At 37.0% G+C, this 24304-nt stretch overlaps 1 protein-coding gene across 2 annotated transcripts; it reads right to left on the bottom strand.

Moving 5' to 3' along the window:
• Positions 1-980: 980 nt before the first annotated feature.
• slc43a1a (solute carrier family 43 member 1a) lies at positions 981-19694 on the bottom strand. 2 transcript variants are annotated; one of them, XM_042770437.1, is made up of 15 exons: positions 19330-19694; positions 15610-15767; positions 15260-15437; positions 15006-15061; positions 14273-14349; positions 11341-11433; positions 8672-8802; positions 7775-7869; positions 7514-7660; positions 7385-7420; positions 7131-7263; positions 5163-5292; positions 3535-3608; positions 3137-3260; positions 981-2118 (listed from the first exon to the last, which is right to left on the bottom strand). In XM_042770437.1, exons 1-15 carry the CDS (start codon positions 19332-19334, stop codon positions 1927-1929), a joined length of 1629 nt encoding a protein of 542 aa, XP_042626371.1. In that variant the 5' UTR covers positions 19335-19694; the 3' UTR covers positions 981-1926. The 2 variants fall into 2 exon arrangements, with proteins under 2 accessions (XP_042626371.1, XP_042626370.1); XM_042770436.1 differs by having other exon boundaries at positions 7775-7872; positions 19330-19691.
• Positions 19695-24304: the final 4610 nt, after the last annotated feature.

Genomic DNA, 24304 nt, shown 5'->3' on the forward strand with positions numbered 1-24304 from the left:
ATTTCTGACGTGGCATGAATACAGAAAACAGCTAATTACAAACAAATAGCCTTAGCCGACTACTGTAACAAAAACTGATTATCTGAGTATTTTTTTATTGTTTGTTGAGCTGCCCCAGGTTTAGTGTAAAGCCAAAATACTGTGTAATATGCTAAGAATCTAATTAAATTTTTTCAATCATGGTTCTGTATTCACAGAGAGTGCATATAACATTATTTTTATATTTGTAATCCCGTTTAAATGCACTTATATTTGCACTTTTTAACTCTTTAAGCCTTGTATTCATTTATAGGCCTATCAGTTTTGTAAAGAATTATTTGAAAATAATTTTACCTGAATACAGAGGTGTAAAGAGTACCATACTTGAGTAAAACCACAGAGACCTTTCAGTGAAAAAAATCTGTTATAAGTTACAAGTCACCAATTACAAAACGGCTTGAGTAAAAGTCTTCGAGAGTATAGAACTTAAGTATTTTACTTTTACTAAATACAGGCTCAAAGATGCACTAGTCGAAGAAAACTAGTGAAAAACGAAGAAGAGTTGATTTGTGACACAACTGAACAATTAAATAAATAAAAATAAACAATATCCTCCAAAAAGTTCTCTTCAGTTAAACGGATAAATAAAATAATGTTAAGTAAAATTAAAAAGTCAAAGGCTTCTGTCAAGTACAGTATCTAATCAAGACTATTAAAAACACAAAATGCATTTTCCTTAACTGAAATAACCAAAATATATATATATATATATATATATATATTAGATCAAAACAAACAAAAATTAAAAATGTTGCATTGGCAACTGACTACGAAAAACGCACACAATTGCTGAAACTTAAACTAAAATAAAAGCGAATTTAAAATAATACATTGCAGTAGATCTCAGGACTTGATGGTCTCTCGGGCTAGTTCTTTATATCTCAGACACCACCAGATGGAGACATGCTTCAAGTGAACTCAATCAAGACTCAAGTGAACAATTCACAAGGACTGACTGCATATTTATTTTTGGTATTTCAAATCTGATGCACTCTGTACACGGACGCTCTCTTCCTCTCACACATTCTGCACTGCTCCCGTAGGGCTTTATTGCATCCATGTCTAAGAATGGCTTTGGTTTCCCGCATTTCTCTCCCAGCGAGACATTCGATAATAACATAAGGCACTAGACTCCCACAAAACACTGCTGTAAGCGCACCATTTAAAGTTCCTCCCGGCTGCACCCTGACCTTTAAAAAACCCGATCAACCCATCCCACAAACCAACCGCACATACAAGTAAATATCATGAATACATCTCACACTATTTACAGAGCACATCTACTTTAAGCTTCACAGAAATACAAAAATAAATTCCCCTTTCAGTTGCTATGAACTGAAATGCACAGAAAAGCTGAACAGAAACTCATTTCTGTTTCTCTACAAAGATCTGGTTAAATCTGGCTGAAATGTTTTAGCTTTGGGATAACACTTAATGTAGTGAACCTACGGTTCAAAAAGCAGTGTCTTTGGTGGCAGCTGGAATGCAGATGTTGACTGTTTCTCAAGTTTTTCGAAAGACAGATAAACAAACAGTCAAGCATCGCTCTTTCTCTTTGGTGAAGACGCTGAACAGACAGACGCCGCTCCATTGGCTGAGCAAGTTCATGTGCGTCAGTCCCAGCCGATGTGTGCACAGTTCAATAACAATTTCTCTAAAAAACGTTGCATTGTTTCCGCAAACAGAATTCCAGATATTTAATACAAATACTCTTGAGTCAGCTGATCATGGAACAAGACAACACTGATCTGAAGTTTAATTCAGCAGCCATCAGCCAAATGTGCTGAAAATGAAAAAGTTGTGTGTTTATTGCGGATGGCAGAGGATGCCATTGCATGCTGAAATCTGAAAAGTCCCGTGACAGTCCTGTGATGCTCCGTTCCTGAGTTAGGCTTCCTGCGGGACGTGACCGTTGCTGTGTCCGTTGACCAGCGGCTGGTTTACCGCTTGATTCTCAACAAGCGTGTGTCCGTTTGCTTTTCCCGCAGCCTTCATCTGAAGCAGCTGTGTGCGGTGGTAGAACAAGTATCCCGGCAGCAGGAAGCCGGAAAATGAGAGGATCAGAAGACCCACGTTGATCTGATCAGATGGAAAGAAAATACATTTAAATTGCATTTAGAGATGAAACGGTTTGAAAATTGCATATCACGACTATAGTTTCCAAATTGTGACCCCGGACCACAAAACTAGTCATAAGGGTCCATTTTTTTTAAATTGAGATTCATACATCATCTGAAAGCTGAATAAATAAGCTTTCCATTGATATATTAAAATATTGAATATTTGACTGAGATGCAACTATTTGAAATTCTGGAATCTGAGGGTGCAAAAAAATCTAAATATTGAGAAAATCACCTTTAAAGTTGTCCAAATGAATTCTTAGCAATGCATTTTACTAATCAATAATTAAGTTTTGATATATTTACGGTAGGAAACTTACTAAATATCTTCATGGAACATGATCTTTACTTAATATCCTAATGATTTTTGGCATAAAAGAAAAAAGGTTTGAAATATTGCATAAATTCCATTTGACTGAAATGCTTGCATTGAAATATTTTAATAAAACTGCAATAAATGTGTGGTTTGTGAAGGAGGGACACTGGTTGGAAGCCTTTGAGCAGTAACCGTAAACTAAGTATTTTAGGTATAACATTTCTAATATTTGGGATATGATCATTGTGCAACTTTGGGCTAGTTTGGTCACGCAGACCTGGCAACCCTGGCTCTACGGAGCAGAACAGACGCTTCAGTTTAGAATTGTAGTGTATGTTTTCTAGCTCCACTAAATGATTTTTATTTCTATAAACAAGTGAAAAGACAGTGGGTGGGCATGTAATCGGTATACGACCAAACGCTGTGTAACACAACCGCAGCAAGCCTAGTGTTTATGTAGAACTCATTCATTCTTGTCATGCTGTGTTTGTTTGACCGCCCCCCCGTGAGATTTCCATTGTGTCCCAATGCATACCCAATGCATCTCAAATATGAGATCAAATGACTATTTGACACCAAAAATGCTTGTCGGCATCGTCAATAATGTCGACTTATTGTTTTTCAGCCCTAAATAAAACAGATAAAGAAGTGTGTTTCTTACCCAGTAAGCATCTCCATTCTGATGTCCCACCATAATGATGAAGAGCGGCTGCTGCAGCAGAGCCACCACTGCACTGATCATAGACTGCAGCCCGGTCAGGGTGCCAAAATGATTGGACGGGTACCTGTGAGAGAGAGAGAGAGACACTTCGCTTGCCCAAAGTCTGCAGGGTTCATTTTGAAATGTTGTGGCACTGAAATAACAGGTCAAGAGGCGTATAAAGACGACATTATCCATGTTACCCTGCGCTATACTTCACACAAACAGGGCAAACCTGATCCAGTGAAGTGCAGTTTTACAAACATCTGATTTTATAAGAGCGGGATAAGTCTGTGCTTGCTAATTAACAGGTTTAGAGGAAGGAGTGTGTGTGTGTGTGTGTGTGTGTGTGTACTCACACAGCAGCATACAGTCCTCCACAACACGAGTGAATGAAACCTCGTACCATAGTGTGCAAGATAAACGTCAGAATCTGCACGAAGAGAACGAGAGTCATTACAACATTCCCATCTACTGCAAATAAACTCATGCTCAGTCAGATTAAAAAAACACACTTTTAACACCCATTCACATCAAGAACAGTAACTATAAAGATGTTTATTATTAGTGCACACAAAAAAATTAAACCACTCCTCTAAACTCTTAATTTAATATCATTATCTCTTCTTTATTATATAATGATATGGTAATATCTGGATTTTTTCTTTATCAAACAATCATTTACTAAATAAAATTATAATTCACAACAATAATTTTCTTTATCAAACAAGGATGGACTAAAGACATTTATAATTTATGTTAATTATATGCTGTTTTTTAAACTTTCTGTTTCTAAATAATATTGTTTTTCACAACAATATTGAGCAGCACTACGGTTTTCAACACTAATAAGAAATGTAACAGCTTTGCCATCCTAGAAAAAAATAAATCATATTAAAATACATTCAAATAGAACAGTTATTTTAAGTTGTAATAATATTTCACAGTGTTACAGATTTTAATTGTATGTTTAAGGGATGCCAACGATTAATGACATGCTGAAAAAAATACATTAAAAAATTCTTAATTCGTTCCTAAGACTTATTAATTTGTGGCCACACTCCACGTTTCTTTAATTTCTTCTCGAGTTAACCCATGATTTAATAAAATGAGGGAACGAACAAATGAATAAGTCATAAGAATTAATTCTTCAAGTCATGTCCAGGACTTCATAAAAATAAACTTGACCTGCTTTGTCTAATAAACACAAACCGTGTTAATATTGAATGTGACGAGAGAAATACACAGAAGCCCATGAGATTTCAGTAAAATAATTAGGTTAGTTTAGGCAAGGAAAAACACAGAAACAGGATTAAAAGTGAAATAAACGTTTATAATAATTAAAGGGCAAGATGATAAAGATTTAAGAAAAGGAACAAGAAATATTACTGAAGCGGCGAAACAGAACAAATCCATGAATCTGTGAATGTCAATTTATGGTCTCAAAAACCTCTTTCATTCAACATGAATCCAAATGCATGGTCGAGACGTAACATTTGCCTGCCAACCCATGATTTATCTTGTAAACAAGGCTTTGCACCTCACTTGTTTTTGAGCAGAAATGTGTTTTGCATATTTAGCTAAATGTGTTAGTTGTTCGCACCGTTTGTGATCATTTCATTTTAAATGCGGATAATGTTAATTGCAAACATTGTGATTGTGTTTTAAAATACAACGACGAGCACCTTAAAATGATTTAAAAAGGCTACAGTAACCTCCATTTAAAGTAAAATGATCTCAAATTTAACTACACACGCTCTCTTCATTTTATCAAATGATCATATTCTACTACTAGGCTTTAATTCAGATTTAACACAGGTATGAAACTGAACCGAATCAACGCTGAACTGACTCTCACTGAAAAAGTGAGTGTTTAACATCATCTTTTAAGAGCTGATTTACAGCAGAGCTGAATTTTGTCTGCAGCACTGAAACATTACGTTTCTGTTTAACTCTGTAAATCTGCTTTGGCACAATCTATACTGACCTGTAGAGGAAGGTTGTCTATGAGTGAGAGGATCCCAAACAGCATGAGCAGCACGTTTGTGAAGATGAAGGCTCTCATGGCGTTGGTCAGCTTCTGGATCTTTCCGTCACGCTTCGGGACCGCAACAGAACTGGCAGGAGACAAGAAGTCAAAGGCCATATTTTACAGAGCCATCGGGAGATAGTTTGTGCGTTTGCTTTTTATATGCTCTTCCCGGGCAAAAAAAAGGGAAGTCACCATTTGGATTTAAATAAGCAAACAGTGAAGAGTCCAGGATTGGATCATTATTGCAGTGGTATGTTAAGCCAAACTGATGCAGTCTGTCGCTTTTCTTTTCTTTTCTTTTCTTTTCTCTTCTTTTCTTTTCTCTTCTTTTCTTTTCTTAAACACCGTGCTGATAGATGTATCCATGTCCATATTTCAGGATGACAATGTCACGATTCATTGGACCCAAGTTGTGAAACAGTGGTTCAGTGAGCATGAGGAATCATTTTCATGCATGAGTTGATTGATTGATTGATTGATCTTATGGTTGCCACTCAATTTGATTTATGCATAGATTTGACTCTAGTTTACTGTTTTGTGTTATTTTTCCTATTTGACTACCATAGATAGTTTAGGTCTTAAAGAAAAAATCTCACAGAACCTTAAAATATGTTTTTTCTTCCTATTTTAGTCAACCTAGTATTATAAAACAAATGCCATTTCAGCTGACTGCATTCATGAAACTGTAATAAAGCACTGCAGCCCTGAGAAAAACTGCTTAGTACATAAATAAAATCCTTTGATACGAAAATATGTGACCCTGGACCACAAAACCAGTCTTAAGTGTCAATTTTTCAAAACGGCTGAGATACAACTATTTGAAAATCTGGAATCTGATGGGGCAAAAAAATCAAAATACTGAGAAAATCACCTTTAAAATTGTCCAAATGAAGTTCTTAATGCGTATTACAAATCAAAAATTAAGTTTTGATATATTTATGGTAGGAAATTTACTAAAAAATCTTCTTGGAACATGATCTTTACTTAATATCCTAATGATTTTTGGCATAAAAGAAAAATCATTAATTTTGACCCAAACAATGTATTGTTGGCTATTGCTACAAATACACCCCAGAGACTTAAGACTGCTTAAGACTTTTGTGCTCCAGGGTCACATATGGTAACACTTAAGTATAGGGACCAGTTTTCACTATTAACTAGTTGCTTATTAGCATGCCTATCATTAACATATTGGCTTTTTATTAAGCACAATCCTATTCTACATCCCTAATCTTACCCAATACCTAATCTTAACAAATACTTTACTAACTATTAATAAATAGCAAATTAAGAGTTTGAGGCAAAAGTAAAAGTTAATGGTTTGTTAATAGAGAGAAATGAACCTTATAATAAAGTGTGACCCGAAAATTTAACTTTATGCATTTACCAAAAAATGGTAAATAAAATAAAAATAAATAAGTTTTCAGGTACAGTAGCCAAGGTTTAACATCTTTAGAAATACTTAAATAATCAAATATAAAAATAAAACATTACATAGTGTTCACTGTAAGAATCACATATATATTGATTCATAATAAAGATACAAAAGTTTTGTTTGTTTGTTTTTATTAACAGTAATGTTACAGATGGCAACCGTTTATTAGTCTGCTGTTCCTTTAAGAACGAACGCACGGATCTAATATACTGTTACACATCCGAACGCATGACGTAACAGTCTGTGTTTATGTGAATACGTTTGATGTAATTGTGTGTGTATTTGACCGTTCAAGCGCAATAAGCTGTGAAAGAGAACTCAGGATCACATGCGTTTGTGCTCTTGCTCTGGCTGTATGTCCATCAGTGAAGTTATAAGATCCAATTATGCAATAAATTGATATGATGCAGTAAAGATTCTACAGATTTGCTTATTTAAATCCAGAAGGTGACATTATTTCTGAGAGCAGAAGAACTTTAATGTCTTACTCTTTTTCTCCCTGCACCGTCTTCTGATCCACCTCACACTCTTTCATCTTCCAGTCCATGATGTATCCGATCAGAGGACAGGTGACCAGACACAAGAGCTGCAGCGTGCCAAAGATGGACGAGTAGAAGCTCACTGGAAGTTCAAATACACATTGCATAAAAGTATTAAATATATATATATGGCCCTGAAACGTTCTTGGTTTCATTCACAATTACATTTATGACAGTATCAGGCTAAGAAAGGTTCATCTCACCTTTCGCCTCAGCCTCATGCTTCAGTTCTTCAGAGGCTAAACAAGACAGAAACGCATTATGAGTCAGCTGAACAGAAGGCAGCTTTAATGAATACAGTGAACAGGTGTCGGTTTGGTAGCTGGGCTTACGGTGCTCCTTTCCGTGGGTGACCAGGAACTCCAGCATCTTGTTCATGGCTCCCATAAAGAAGATGATTCTCAGCTGAGTCATTCCCATAGTGATCAGACTCCACAAAAAGATGGGAGAGAACACGGAGCGCCGGAACGGGACCGAAGCTGAGAAACAGATTTCCAGGAGTTCATACGTTATATTTCACATCATCAGCTACACTTTCACACGACTGTAACAAACGGTCTCTAAATGTATCACTCCGTCTCGAGGTGTCTTACACTGTGCGTCCTGAGCTACAGCCGGCAGTTTCTCCGTTTCTCTCGTCGCCTCTTCAACAGATAATTTGTGGTTTTCAGCAGAATGCATCTTTTTTCTACTAAATGGTTGCAAAAAGGAAGGAATAAGGAATTATTGTTCAGAAATCAAGATTGTAACTGATTACATGTAATCAGATTGCAAAAATTAAATAACATTGCATTTTAAAATACTCATAATCAGACTTCAGTTCATTTTTTATGGATCACATAATTGCATATTATTTACACATTATTCATAATTTATTGATTCTCCCTATTTCCTCTTTTTCTCTTTTAAAGGTTTCCTTCTAAAATAGCCTTTTATTTTTTGTGTGTGTTTAATTTTGATTGATGCTATTTAAAAATCATTTATTCTAATTTGACATTTTTATGATTTAATTAACTATTAGGTTTTCATTAAACTCAGTTTTTAAGAAACCCCCACATAATGTACTGTTTAGTGCACTTAATGTTTTTAAAAACAATTAATGTAATATATTTTTAAACTCTTTGTATTTTCATATCAATATGGTACAAGATTATCTTATTTAAATCAATGTAATAAATGTGTTACATCAAAAGTACAAAAGTACCCAAAGTACCTAAAAGTACCTATCTAAAGTACCTAAAGTACCTTTCAAAAAGTACAAAAGTACCTAAAATGTGTACTGTAATGGATTATGTTACTAACTACAATTTTTGTCATGTAATTTGGAATCAGTAACGGATTATAATTTGTAAGTAATGTACCCAGCTCTGAAGCTTTCAGTGATTCTCCTCAAAGAGGGTAATGGTTAGGCTAGTGACATTACATATCTGTTTCTAGAGTAACTGAGTAATCTTTTGAGGTTTATGTAGGTTAAAAGGACTTGTACTAACTTCTCAATCTCTTCTGGTGTAGCAAAGCCTTCTGCTGGCCAGTTCAGGAAACAGTTGAGAAAGACCAGAGTTGCCAGGCCGGCCCACATCCACATGATAACATTAAACGACACCCCGGCATCATATATCAGCTGGAGAATGAGAGACACACACACAAAGAGGAGATGCAATATTGATGAGTTTGTCCCATTTGTATGACATGCTTGATTGCATTTTGCTTGTCTGCAGCGTCTGGTTGATGGTTTTAGGTCTGAATGAGGCTGAAGAAAGTGTTGGAACAATGGGTTCCGGCTTGATGAAATATCAAAGAACACCATGGTCCTAATATCATCTATTCTTTAGTGTCATACAGACAGTGACACTACCTGTTTTAACAGGTCAGCATGTACAGGACACTACACATTCAGGAGTTTGGAGCCTGTAAGATTTTTTTTTTTTAAAGAAATTACATCTATTCATCAAGGGTGCTTTAAAATAATAAAAAAAGTGACAGAAATGACATTCGAAGAATCCTGAAAAATAAAATGCATCACCATTTCCACACAAAATAGTGTGCAGCACAACTGTTTTCAACATTGATAATAATCAGAAACGCTTCTCGAGCAGCATATTAGAATGATTTCTGAAGATCATGTGACACTGAAGAGTAATGATGCCGAAAATACAGCCGCACATCACAATTTAAAATATATAACAATAGAAAACCGCTATTTTAAATTGTATTTTTTTTTACAGTTGTACTGCTTTTACATCATATTTGATCATATAAATGCAGCCATGGCAATGCCTTTTAATTACTTTCAATACATTCAATAAAAATGTTTAATTTCTATCAAAAATAGCACACTACCGTGATCTTAATTTTTATGAAGGAAATGATTATGAAAACACCAATTTTTATTCTTTAGAGTAACATTATAACAGCAGATGTGTTCTAAATCAAATGTAATGTACTGATGTATTGCATTTATATTTGATTGTACAAAATCAAAACCTTGAATGAATAAATGAATGAATACTTTAGTCTAACTGCTTTTATATTATGAAGTTAAAGGGGTCATATGATGCGATTTCAATTTTTCCTTTCTCTTTGGAGTGTTACAAGCTCTTGGTGCATAAAAAAGATCTGTGAAGTTGCAAAGGCTAAAGTCTCAAATCCAACACCCCCACATCTCTATGTCAGTATGTGGCAAGATTTGCATAATGCCGCTCAAATGTTCATGTAAAGAAAGAAGGTGTAACTTTTATTCTCTCTGTTGCTGCCGCTGCCATGTTGTGGAGTCACTGTGTGTTTCGTTGAAGTGAAACTTTGTTTGGCCTTCCAAAAGAGGACACGACTAGAAATCAGTGGTTAAGTTGTATTTCAACACAGTTCCAGAACAGTTCAACCCAAATATTCAGATGTGTGCTGCGCATTTTATGGAGGATGAGGAGTGTTTCCTGAACCAGTAGCCTGCAATGTTTGGCGCTTCTGACTCACAGCCTGTAAGTACGTTTTCATATTTAAAGGATTTGCCACTGATGATTCAAACGAGAGTTTTGAGCAGTAGAGTAGGCTTGTTGTTTGTTGTTTCTCCGATCACAAATGCAGACATGGTTTTATGTTTACGCAGCGTGATACGCAACGCAACGCGTAAAAAGACAGTATAAGTCATTATAATGAGTAACATTAATTATGTCCCTACTGGATGCAACAAATGCCTCGTTTGTAATGGGTTTTATTTTTTTTGTCTCGTCTAGTGATGTCCGGATTGCGAACGAATCTTTCTATTAAACCGGATCTTCTTAGAGAACCGGTCGAACCAGTTCACCAAATCGAACGGAATTGTTTGAAACGGTTTGCGTCTCCAGTATACACTAATCCACAAATTACTTAAGTTATTTGGTTTATAAACGTGCCTTACACTCCCTCTGACATGAAATAAACCAATATCCTGAGTTATTCAGTTACTCCTAACAGAACATTGACTGAACTGCTAAAAGAGAACCGATGATGGGATGTGCACGAGCAGAGCAGGCCGGGACACAGTATCACAACGCAACAGCATCACAGTATGTTAAGGGCGGGACACAGTATCACATGTATCAGAAATTAGAGGGGGGCATAGTAAACATTTCCGTCACCCGACGATATTGAGGCATTCAGCCAATCACAATGCTTTGGATAGCTGGACTAATAAAACTACACACCTCACTTTTCAGACTGATGAGCTTTTCCAGTTAAAAAAAGTCGAAACACTGCATTAGAGGAATCTTGCAGAAGTAGTCCGCGTTTTTTTCAGAAGGCGGGAAAGAATATAGAGGAGAAATATCACCATGTATCATTACTCATGTCATCTATTAGAATTTAATAATAATAAACAGGGATCTCCTACATTATATGGAAATATAATGTCAAGTTTTAACTATTACCTACTTATATTTAACTATATTAACCTAAAACGCTTTGAAACACATGTGCATTTTACATGTCCCAAATACACAAGTAATGTGTTTTTTAAAGTTTCATTTCATCAGCATCATATGACCCCTTTAAAGGCAATGAGTTCTAAACTTGTGGCGTAGGTGATTCAGTTTGATTTAATCTGATGCAACATTTCATCAGGCTTTAATTCAGAGCACACTGTACACGTCAAACAGGTCTAACCTTTATTTACATAAAAAAATACCTTGACTCCAGGGAAGGTGACGGCCGATGAAGCATAGGAGCCGATCATCAGAGACATAACAGTGGAGCTCAGACTTCCAAACATGTTTGGCAGCTACCAGAGGAAGAGAGGAAAAGCAAATCATTATCAGTATTAGGAAAAAAATGACAACAAAAGCAGCATCATATCCAACCGCAAGTATGAGGGGTAGTGATGCCTGACTTAAACCTCATTAACTGAGTGTAAAACAAATGCATTGCTGTGTGAGAAATATATATGCTTCAGTAAGCAGGAAGACCTGCTGTGGATTGTGGATATATATCAAATTTGTTTTCCAAGAATTTCCAAGCACTGCTTCGTTTTTCCAGACTCTAACAAGGATGTGTGAGTGTGTTTTACTCCCCTGTGTGAAATGAGAAGGTTAAAAACACACACTTCTGTGAAAAGGCACATTTGTATTCCTTGTGCTTTTCACACACAAACACGGAGTGGCATAACAACCTCAACCTGAACTTGAAACAGAAGGCAGCACACCTTAAACAGCAATACAGTATCCAAAGCAATGTTGATTATTTCTCAGATGTTCATGGCTCAGGAGAGATCTCAGCAATGTTTACCGCAAGCACTTTAAAAACTTTATCTCAGATGTTTCTCTTTTAAATTTCCTCATAAAAATATGAATAGACATAAAACAGACAATTATTGACAAAGTAGGAGTGTATAGCAATAAAAGCTATAGCATTACTTTGGACGATAGATGCCAATGATCTTATATTCTAAAAAGAAGAAGGGAACCCAACACTGAACCTTGAGGTACACCAGCGGTTATTTGATAAGAAATGTTAAGGTTCACATTACAGAGGTACGTAAAAAAGACAATAATTGACAAAGTAGAACTATATAGCAATAAAAGCTATAACATTAACTGTGGATAGCACAGCTTAGATCTAAGAATGACACAGTTAAAGCAGTGTGACATCAGCTAGAGTCCTTACCTGGTCGAGAAAATATGATCATAATACACCAACTTTACAGTCTCTGCAATGGCTACCTATTAAGTTCCGTATCAGTTACAAAATATTGTTACTTACCTACAAGGCCCTTAATGGTTTAGCTCCTGAATACCTAATTAGTCCTCTACCACGCTACAATCCATTACGCTCCCTAAGGTCACAAAACTCTGGACTTTTGGTAGTACCTAGGATAGCAAAGTCTACTAAAGGAGGTAGAGCTTTTTCACATTTGGCTCCCAAACTCTGGAATAGCCTTCCAGATAATGTTCAGGGTTTAGACACACTTTCTCTGTTTAAATCTAGATTAAAGACTCATCTTTTTGGCCAGGCATTCAAATAATGCATCTCATAATCTTGGACTGCAGTTATATCTGATCAAATGCACATTATTATTCTTTAGCTTGGGTTAAACAAATTAATTTTACTTTGTTGGAACAGCAGCTACGCCAATTATGCCTCTATTTGTTTCTCTATTTCTGCTGGGATTTACATCCCGTGACAACTAGGATTTACACAAGCTCCAGTCTGGATCCAGAGTTCCTGAGAAGAGATGAAGCCAACCCCTCAGAGGACCTCAGATGATGCCAACCCTGAAACAACATACAGACCTAACAGATTTTGCTATAAGTTTGATTGCATCATATAATAATTGCTGTTAATAGTGTTCATCGTCTGTTTGATTACGTCTTTAATTGATTTTTCCATACATTTCTGCCATATGTACATAAAATGACAGTCACCACTGATAAGCTAATACTAAATATATTGTAGAAACTTAATTTTTTACAAAATAAACTTGAATTGAATTGAATTGAATCAGCATAACAATATCTGGAAAGCCTCCTGTCTCTGGATGATAGATGCCAACGACATTATATATACTGAAAAGAGGAAAGGACCCAACACAGAACCTTGAGGTACACCAATGGTGGTTCGATATTGGAAGATTTTGATAAGAAATGTTAAAGTTCATATTAATTTCTATGAATTCTGATTTCAGACTTTGGCTTTTAGGAAAATCTGAGCTCAGTGTGAGACTGTTGGGTGTGAGGTTAGTGAGGCCCTTTGATTATAAGAAACATCTTAAGCAAAAGTTTCCATTTGCTCTCGCCTTCATATCATCATGACAAATATTTGTCTATAATAAATAGTTAAGGGATTAAAGAGATCTTATTTGTGATGGGTCTTTCTTATGGTTGGTTCCCTGCTAATTTGAAGGAACTAGAAAAAAAAGCACACAAAGTCATGGAGGTCATTGACTTGCTGATTTCAGATAACATCAAATCACGCACAAAGTGGAAAAGGGTAAATAAAATAATCAGAGGAATATCAGCTGCTATTGTCTCCATGCTGGTATTAATTCACTGTTAAAGACACAGAGTGTGTGCTTTTCTCAGAAGTGTACAACTGGACATTGAAATGAAGCAGTGTGTGTTGTCACATGTAGGGCAGTGTGCACGCATACCTGAGCAACCCTAGATGAGCCATGTGTATGAACAAGGATAAGTGTGTTTTGGCATCTGCATGATAGTGGTGGGCTATCTGAGGGCAGCTGATATATATAGTCATTCTTTCCCACACCAAGTGATATTACTAAACAGACTGGAAAGTCACAATCTGTTTGTTGATGTGGGTACAACGTCTGTGCCCTTGTCCATTTCATCTAGAGGTTGATGGGAGGGAGAGGGCGTAAGGGAAGGCGTGTGGGCAGTTTAGCCTTCTGATTGGTGGGCACTGAAAAAGCCAGAATTTCTCCTTCAGTTATGTGCGTCAATCCTCTTACTGGCCCAAACACATAAATACACAAACCCACACACCTGTCCGGACAAAATAAACTTCAAAAAGCTTTGTGTGACAGCTGCACCACAAAACATGCGAGTCACCGCAGGTGTCCGCGACCCTGTGTGCTCCCTTCTCTACCATTTTCTCTTTTTTCTTACCGTGAGAGATGTGAAGGTCAAACAGATCCCTCCAAAGCCGTTGAGTGAAAGAGCCAGAAAAATGAGTGCAGAGAGGACTAGAACAGAAGGCACAAGCCATCATTACACAATCAAAATGTGTGCTTGAACAACTCAAAACTGTGGCAATGACTTTGATATGACAAATCAAATTTCATGTGTCTTCTCTATACAGTAGAATTTATATGCTAAATTTGCTACTAAATGCAACATTTGAGAATCCGGGTATGACTGTGAATGTTTATGAACATGAACATCCTACACAAAATTTTCTTGGAGTTCAAAATGTAAATAAAAATACCATTTTAATATTTGAAAAGAAAATGCACATTATGTTCTGCTGCCTGCACATTTAAAAATTTTAAAATTGAAGGAGGAATGACCACTTCTGTTAATACACAGAATTGGTCAAATAATGTCTAATTAATCGTTCCTGCCAGTATATTGATTTAACATTGATCTATATTTAAATGCAGCAACAATCAATTAAAAAAATATATATAATTTTATTTTCTAAAATGTGAAATTTCTGAATATAATTTTTTATTCAGTTAATTGAAATCCTATGAATAATTAATTACTAAAATAGCCTCTACTGACTATCAAACAATGTTTTGAATATTAAATGTTTAAAAAAAAAAAAACTCCAGCCATTATTGAAAGATTGACTGATTGATTATAGCTGTAATTTGAATATTTTTTGTTTGCAGCTCACCTTCTGGATGATAGGCCGATATGGACATCATCACACAAGAGAAGGCAAAACATGCACTAAGAAAAAAATACAACACACAAATGATTATTAAATAAATGCATACATGAATGTGAAAGTGCTCTTATTATATTTATATTAATCAGTGCGTTGAAGTGCACAAACTCATGCAGAGATTCCTGTTGCTTCCTGATGGAGTGTTTGCATTGTAAAACACAGTAAGCACTCAAAACATTAGTGTGTAGGTGTGTCTTCACCTTCCACCGAGGCGCAGAGGCCTGGGGCCAAACCGGTCCATCAGTATACCCAATGGCAATGTGGCGGCACTGAGCAGAAATGAGCCAATGGTGAAGCCCAAGTTCAGCATTTCTTCCTGTTCCACACAACTCAGCCAATCATCTGGCTCACTAGCGTTCACAATCTCAGTCTTATTTTCTACAGAAAGAGAGAGAGGATGTCAATGAAAGCAAGAGACAGAGCCTTATTAAGTTTTAAAGTCTCCACGCAGTTCAAGTTTCCCAGGAACCCTGGATCGGTTTTCTTTTGGTGCTAGTTAGTGACGTGTGTTAGGATGCTTGTGATCTGCTTGACTTCTATGACTGATTACCTGTGCACAGGTGGGAGTAAAAGCCCTGTCCTTTGAGCATGATGAGCAGAGAGCCCCAGCCCAACAGCACGGCCGAACATGACAGATTCTCCAGCACGGCTGTGACGGCCATCCACCAGCGCCTCCTGTACGCCAGAGACACAGACGGAGCCATCCTCCTATCAGACAGAGAAAAACAGGGTCAGGGCTCAGTCAATAAACACACAGCGGCATGTGAAAAAAATATATACGTTTCTGAAGACAATATTCTGCCTTTCTGAACCCAATTTAGCTGCTTTAGCTGATTTACTAGTGAAATCTTTTGAGGACTGTGTGCAAAATAGCACATCTTGTCAGCTTTTGTGTGTCTGAGTCATGTCCATACACAAATCTTTTAACCAAATCTTTTTCAAATAAGAAAAAAAATCAATAATGTGATGGTGTAAATAATGCTGCAATTTCTTCTTTGTGATTTATGAATTCCACTCCACAATCACTCTGGTATAATATAATTTATTATACTTGCATGAATACATAGGCTGCATTATAAATGACATTTATACATGAATATTTATGCAATACACTTGTAGTTTTTTATACACTAACCTTAAAAATTTTGGGGTCGGTAAGATTTTTAAAATGTTTTTCTAAAAGGTGTTGTAAGCTCACCAAGGCTGCATTTATTTGATTTAATACAGAGTAAAAAATTGAAATATTATTAAAATTTAAAACAACCGTTTTCTATGTAAATATATAGTAAAATTTAATTTATTTCTATGACGCAAAGCTGAATTTCCAGCATCGTTTCTCCAGTCTTCTATGTTTTTTTTAAAGAAGTCTTGGCTGCATTTATTTGATTAAAAATACAGCAAAAATTTGAAATATTATTACAGTTAAAAACAACTGTTTTTTTATATGAATATCTGTTAAACTGTAATTTATTTCTGTGATGCGCAGCTGAATTTTTGTAACATTATAAATTTCTTAAAAACCGACACCCATAAACCCTTCATTCTTGAAATCGCTGGAATTTACTGTGAGATGTAAAACAGAGACACTCCCTGATATCTGCTACAACTGACACACAAAAGCTTTCTCTAAATAGGAGGTGTACCCAACCAAAACTGCATGCACTACTGTTTGCAAAACCAATTGCAATAAAACCCACAAGCGATACAAATTACACATGCTTTGTTATAACACAAATTAGAACCATTAATTTAGTTATTAAATCCATGCCTGCATCTGAAAGGCACAACAAATCTGCATCTTCTGATTCTAGAGATAATATGACTGTGCTCTGAGTGCATCAAAGTTTTTGTTTGTAAAACGGGGTCAACTTATACCATGACATGACTGAGAAGGATTCGGTCATTATGACTCAGATAACCAAAACATCCACTAACACACGCACACACACACACACACACTCAAATACAGAAAAAAGAGATCAGAGTAATGGTGGGAGAATACAGACAATACAAAGAAAGAGAGCAGAAAGTGCAGGGATCTCAGCAGGACACTGGTTCAGCGTGATGTGTTTAACACGATTAGACACAGTCCACTAGACTTCTTTGGCCTCAAAAGCCAGGCTTATGGATGGATTTTTTTGTAACTCACACCTATTAAGGCACGTGCTTGGAATGATCTCCATTCACTTTCTCCTGAATGAAGAAAAGCAGGTTTTTAGCGGTGGTAGAGATCACACTTTTTCAGTTTTCCGGAGGATCGAGTCGTGGTCAGTTGCACGTGTGTGTGTTTGTTTACAGTGTGCATGAAGATGGTTCCGGGCGTCTTGTGTTTAGTAAAAACATTAGGCATCTTCTGTAGACCTCTTGGCATACAGGTGTGCGAGCCACATTTCACACACTGCACAGTTAAACAGTAACTATTAACAGCTCTGTGCACTGAGTTGAGCGTCACTCGACTGGAACAACGTGACGCTCAGTGTGTTTGTTTAAAGAGGATCGCTAATGTCCTTTAAAGTGCGTCTGTTTATCAGTCCCTATGAGCAGAGAGATGGAGGAAGGCCCCTATGAAGTGCTTGTGAATTCTTACCGTTGACCCTGTGTGTACATATGAAAGAGCAGATGCACCTTCATCTAAATGTTTAAGCACAAATTGTGTCATAATAAAGTCCAGGTTTTAAAGTCTTGAGAGCATTTCAGGACTGAAATATTAAGTGTGCCCTTAAGTTTTCATTTGTGTCCTCTCTCCATCTATGCCTGACCCCGAGTGACCCTCGTCAAAAGCAACATGATGTCAAGATTTATTCCCGTCTGGTGAAGAATAAAATAAAGAGTATCGAGTCCTTTATGCTCTCTGGTAATAATCGAATCAACTCTATTCGTGCGCTCCTCTGGTGAAGAATCAAATCTTTTAAATGGCTGAATCTTTCTAAGAAAAAAAAAAGCAGAATTGTGCGATGTTAAATCGCATTTTTGAGAAGAAAAGTCAAATTTGGAAAAAAAAAATTCAATAAAAGTCAGAATTACTTTTATTTCGCAAAACTGAAATTTCGAAAACAGTCAGAATTGTGACATGTTAAGTCGGATTTGCGAAAGAAAATTCTGAATTGTGAGATAAGCCACACCTATCATCTTTATTTATGTATTTTTTTCTTCCGAGGTGGAAACAGGGTTTCACAGAATCCCACCTTTAATCGAATCGATTCCTCACTGAAGATCTGTGAGTCACTAATAGGAATGAAAGGATTATTCTGCTGTTCCATCAGCGCCACCTGCTGCCAGAGAGTGGATTTACAGAGAGTTACATTTACATTTGCCTGTGTGTGTGCAGTGTTTGTCTGGCCAAAAAAAACAATGGACTGAATTTCATGCCCTGCTCTAAATTTTGATGAAAAACAAGCTTCTACACATTTAAACAATTTGAATAAGGAACCTAGAATTATTTATGGAGAAGATAAAATATAAAATCATTTTTTAATCAATTATAATTTTGACTGTACTCTCTTTTCTTCATTTGAAGGCTGAAATGTGAGGTTTACCATTTTATTTATTTTATCAGTCATGTTTACATTTAAAATCCAGACGTTATTGTTTTAGTGTTTATGCAAACAAAAAGTAACTTTATATACTTTGTTGATTTTACATATAAAACTTGGTGAAACGATTTGAGTGACAGCACTTCTTGAAACTTTCGGGCGCATTTGAACAGTACAGTAATGATTTCGATGAGAAATGTTCATATATGTCTCATCTAAACGGGAAATGGTTTCTGGACCCCTTCCGAAACCAGAAACGCTGAGTTTGCCCTCTCCATTTCCCCTGAGGACAAAAGGCTCGTCTTTCCCAGCGTGTCCCATTGAGAACACCACTTTACTGTGGACTCTCTCTCCGGGATTAAACAAACTCAAAGTTTTCCAGATCGCGCCATATGTTACAATATAACATGCCTTCAACATACACCCAGCCTAAAATAAAACGTTACCAGCGCGTGTAAAAGACATTTGAGCACATTTAAAACACCAAACATGGGCATTTTCAGTTTATGATAAAATACACATTTGAGAAATAAGTGAAACGCGTGAAAACAAAGGAAACATTCCCCTCTAAGAGCCAGAAGACCGCCACGTGTCTCACTGTAGGCTACTATTTGTAGTTACCAAAGTCTCTATTTACACTGAACCCATCAACCCAAAAACGACTGTTTGTCCCTAAATCTGTTATTTGTCTGTAAAACTAGATGTAGTGAGAATTTAGCTCATTTTAAACAACTTACTTCATTTTTTCTTTATTTTTTTGTGCAATTTCCAGATGCCACTCGCGCGTTATTTCCTGGTTTCCTCTCGTGTCGGCGTGTTTAAACAAAAGACAATGTAACAAATTCTTCTTTTTGCCGCCAAAGTCGACTTGCTAGAGGAGTTTGTCTGTCCGGGGCTTCCGTTTCTGGTGTCTTCAGAGCAGCAGGCACAGATCTCCAGAAGTCTTCATACTAACCTCTCATATTAACAGTGATGGAAGAGGAACTCCCTCACTCATGAGTCACTGGTCTCACTGGTCTTTAGAGACACTCGATCGCTTGTGTGTGTGCATGGGCGTAATTTACAGTAACACAGTCTTTGTTCCGAATCTAGACGTAATAAGCCAATATAACCATATTTACCACATGGTTTATTTAGATGCCTCAGTTATTAAATCTTCCATTTAAACAGGACATTCCCTAAATATTATAAGCGTGCAAACTCTTGTGTTTTGATTACTTTTACATCTTAATTTATCAGTTTTTGATGTTAAACAAATAGTCGCCACGGTTTTATTGTAGTAACTGCGTTACTATGGCATTTTTCGAACACTGTTACCATGGTAACGTTTTTACAGCTAGTTCCACGAGTTTGTCTTATATCAGTAAACAGATTGCATTAATAGTCATATTCAGTGTTGGGGGTAACGCATTACAAGTAACGCGAGTTACATAATCAGATTACTTTTTTCAAGTAAACAGTAAAGTAATGCGTTTCTTTTAGAATTACAAGCCAATCTCTGTGTTACTTTTTCAGATAAGTAACTCCAGGTACTTTGTTTTCTCATGTGTTGATGGACAGCTCTCCTGTCCTCATGATGAGAGAGATCAGGAGTGAGTGCAGAGGCGTTGTGTGTGAACATGATTACTGTAGACCAAATGTGAGCATGCATTTACTCATCTCACTCGCACAACAACAGATTCAGCATTCCTCACAATGAATAAAAACAGTGAAATGCAAACTCAGGACCTGACGCAAACATGTTAAACAACACAAATATCCTTTATGCATTTAATTCCATTTTATTAACTGTGTATCTTTGCTGCTGACCTTCGATGATCAACCATACTAATAAGCAAAAATTACTTTAGATAAACATGACACTTGTGTTTCCTTTTTGTTTGTTTGTTTCTGAAGGGGGAAAATCAGGCAGGTGATAAAAAGTAACATAATGCATTACTTTCCATAAAAAGTAACCAAGTAACATAATTTGTTACTTTTTTAGGAAGTAACACAATATTGTAATACATTACTTTAAACAGTAACTTTTGCCAACACTGGTCATATTATTATCTTTCTAGACTTTCATTAAATTATGCGCAAGATACAAATTAACTACAAAAGAAAAAAGAAAAAAACATGGTTACTAAAGTTAAACAATTGGTAACTACACATTAATTAACATTAACTACACATTACACAATTACACATTATGGTTTTGGTACTCTAACCATTGTATTTGAAAAAAACCTTAATACACTTTTACTATAATATGGCTAATTTTCGTAAGGGCTATGCGTAAATATAAACAAATATAAAGATTAATAAAGCATTGTGTGAATTATTCAATACTCAATACACATCCTTTAAATACAATGCATAAGATAAGTTTGAATGCATTTATTTACAGTCTTTATTTATTCATTCATTATTTATTTATTTATTTACAGTAACTGACAGTATATTCCAATCTGTGTTTACTGTATATTCAGTTGTTTGGTTTTTGCACTTTTTTCTCTTCTAGTGCTTTTCATTTACTGTAAGATCTCTTTACGGTAGTGTACCGAAAGTCAGCTTTTCTTACAGTTTAATGCTGAATTTTACTGTATCTGCATCACTCTATTTATGACGTATACTGTAAAAACATTTTAGACTTTGTTTATACCACACAGAGAGGAGCTTACAAAGCCCTCCCCCTCCCCCACCTTGGTGCCTCAGACCACATCACTGTCATGCTAATGCCTGCATACAGACCGCTCGTTAAAGGTCGCCAAACCAGTACAGAAACAGATTCAAGTGTGGCCAGAAGGGTCGTCTGATGCTCTTCAAGACTGCTTTGATACAACTGACTGGAATATGTTTAAGCAGGCTGCCACTTACAATAACACCACTGACCTCCAGGAGTACTCGTCACTGCTTACATCACCAAGTGTATTGAGGATGTAACAGTCACAAAGACCATCACTGTCCGGGCCAACCAGAAGCCATGGATGACAGGGGAGGTCTACAGACTCTTGAAGATGCGGAACGCTGCCTTCAGAGCTGGAGATGAGGTGGGCCTGAGAACAGCCAGGGCCAACCTATCCCGCGGCATCAGAGAGGCTAAGAGACAGTACAGGAGGACAATTCAGTGACAGCAGAGACACTCGGAGCCTGTTGGCAGGGGGATACAGACCATACGACTTCAGCGGACCTGTGACAGCACATCTCTCTGCTGAACGAGAACACTCGCTCGCTTTGAGCAAAACAGACCACTGCCACCCCACCTCCTCCTGGTGACCAGGTGATGACGCTGACCCCGGACAGCATGAGGAGATCCTTCAGCAGGATCAATGCACGCAAAGCTCCGGGACTTGACAACATTCCTGGGCGTTTACTGAGAGACTGTGCAGCAGAACTCACTGATGTCTTCACAGACATTTTCAACATCTCACTTAGTCAGGCTGTTGTTCCCACATGCATCAAAGCTACCACCATCATTCCAGTCCCGAAGAAGCCATCTCCATCCTGCTTCAATGACTACCGTCCTGTTACACTTACTCCCATCCTCATGAAGTGCTTTGAACAGCTAGTCATGCACCATATCAAGTCTGCCCCCCCCCTCCCTGGACCCATTCCAGTTTGCATATCGGTCCAACTGCTCGACCGATGATGCCATCACTACTGCCATCCACTCAGCACTCACACATCTAGACAAAAAAGACTCATACGTCAGAATGCTGTTCATAGACTTCAGTTCAGCATTCAACACAATCATCCCTCAACAGCTCATTTACAAACTGGTCCAGCTGGGACTCAAACACTTCGCTGTGCAACTGGCTGTTAGACTTTCTGACTGGAAGACCTCAGGCAGTACAGCAACACATCCAGCACCATCACACTGAACACTGGGGCCCCCCAAGGATGTGTGCTGAGCCCCCTCCTCTTCACTCTGCTGACACACGACTGCACACCGTCACACAGCTCTAACCTCTTTATTAAGTTTGCGGATGACACGACTGTGGTGGGTCTCATTAGCAACAGAGATGAGACAAACTACAGGAGCGAGGTGAGCCGCCTGGCCGGGTGGTGCAGTGACAACAATCTCTCTCTGAATGTGGAGAAGACGAAGGAGATTGTTGTTGACTTCAGCAGAATGCACACTCAGTATGCTCCTCTGACCATCAACGGTGCGACGGTGGAGAGATTTAGCAGCACCAAGTTCCTGGGTGTGCATTTCAAAGAGGACCTCTCCTGGACCGACAACACCGCAACACTGGCCAAGAAAGCACAGCAGCGTCTCTACTTCCTCCGCAAACTGAGGAGAGCCAGAGCCCCGGCCCCCATCATGTGCACCTTCTACAGAGGCACCATAGAGAGCATCCTGACGAGCTGCATCACTGTGTGGTATGGTGCCTGCAACACGTCCTGCCGGAAGACTCTTCAACGCATAGTGAGAGCAACTGAGAAGATCATTGTAGTCTCTCTCCCCTCCCTCCAGAAAATTTACGGAATCCGTCTCACTCGAAAAGTGCCACCTGCTGGTAATTTTTGGAATGATATTTTAAGGTCTGCTGGTAGATGTGATGTGATGGTCAAATGTGTCATCGATGGAAAGACATGCAAATTTAGTATTTAGCAGATTACATCAAATAACAACATTGATTCTATTGTTTATATAGTCTCAAAATAGGTCACATATCTTGAAATAGTTTTATACTTTTATGTTATTATATTATAACTGTTTTTATTATTCATAGTTTAAATTTCTAAAATATAAAAAACTATGTGTGTGTGTATGGTTGTTCATCAATTTGCTCTTGATATTATATATTATAACTGGTTGGATTTATCAGCAGAACAAGGAAAATTCAAAGGAGGAAAGATGCTAAACTTTACAAAGTGCTCTTCGTATGCAGAGAGCCTGTAATCAGATCATGGATGATAAGGAGCAGCTGCAGCAGTGAATGTGAAGATGAAGGTCAATAATGAGGCAAGGCTGACCTCTGCTGGTGGATTGTACGAGAATCTGTTGATGTGGATCAAGATCTGGATGGTCTTGTGTAAATGTTTAAAGAGCATTTGTGACCCTGGAGCACAAAAGCAGTCTTAAGTCACTGGGGTATATTTGTAGCAATACCCAACAATACATTGTATGTGTCAAAATTATTGATTTTTATTTTATGCCAAAAATCATTAGGATATTAAGTAAAGATCATGTTCCGTGAAGATATTTTGTAAATTTCCTACCATAAATATATCAAAACCTTATTTTTAATTAGTAATATGCATTGCTAAGAACTTAATTTGAACAACTTTAAAGATGATTTTCTCAATATTTAGATTTTTTGTTTTTTTTGCACCCTCAGATTCCAGATTTTCAAATAATTGTATCTCAGCCAAATATCGTCCTCTTCTAACAAACCATACGTTAAAGGAAAGATTATTTATCCAGCTTTCGGATTATGTATACATCTCAATTTTGAGAAATTGACCCTTATGACTGGTTTTGTGCTCCAGGGACACGTATGTTTCATCACAGGTTTCATTGTAACCATTGTCACATTTCTATAATTCAAATCCTTTGAAGGATTGTTATACACATACACAGGAGAGAAGAAGGACTAGTAAAAACCATAGCCTTAATTTGTTTAACTATGTTTTAATGAATATTTAAAATAGTTTTTTTGTAAAACTCAAAAAAAAAAAAAAAAAAAAAAAAAAACTGAAATTAAAATATAAAAAGACAACAAA

The sequence above is a fragment of the Cyprinus carpio genome, chromosome A14 (assembly GCF_018340385.1).
Source record: "Cyprinus carpio isolate SPL01 chromosome A14, ASM1834038v1, whole genome shotgun sequence".
NCBI classification, from domain to species: Eukaryota; Metazoa; Chordata; class Actinopteri; order Cypriniformes; family Cyprinidae; genus Cyprinus; species Cyprinus carpio.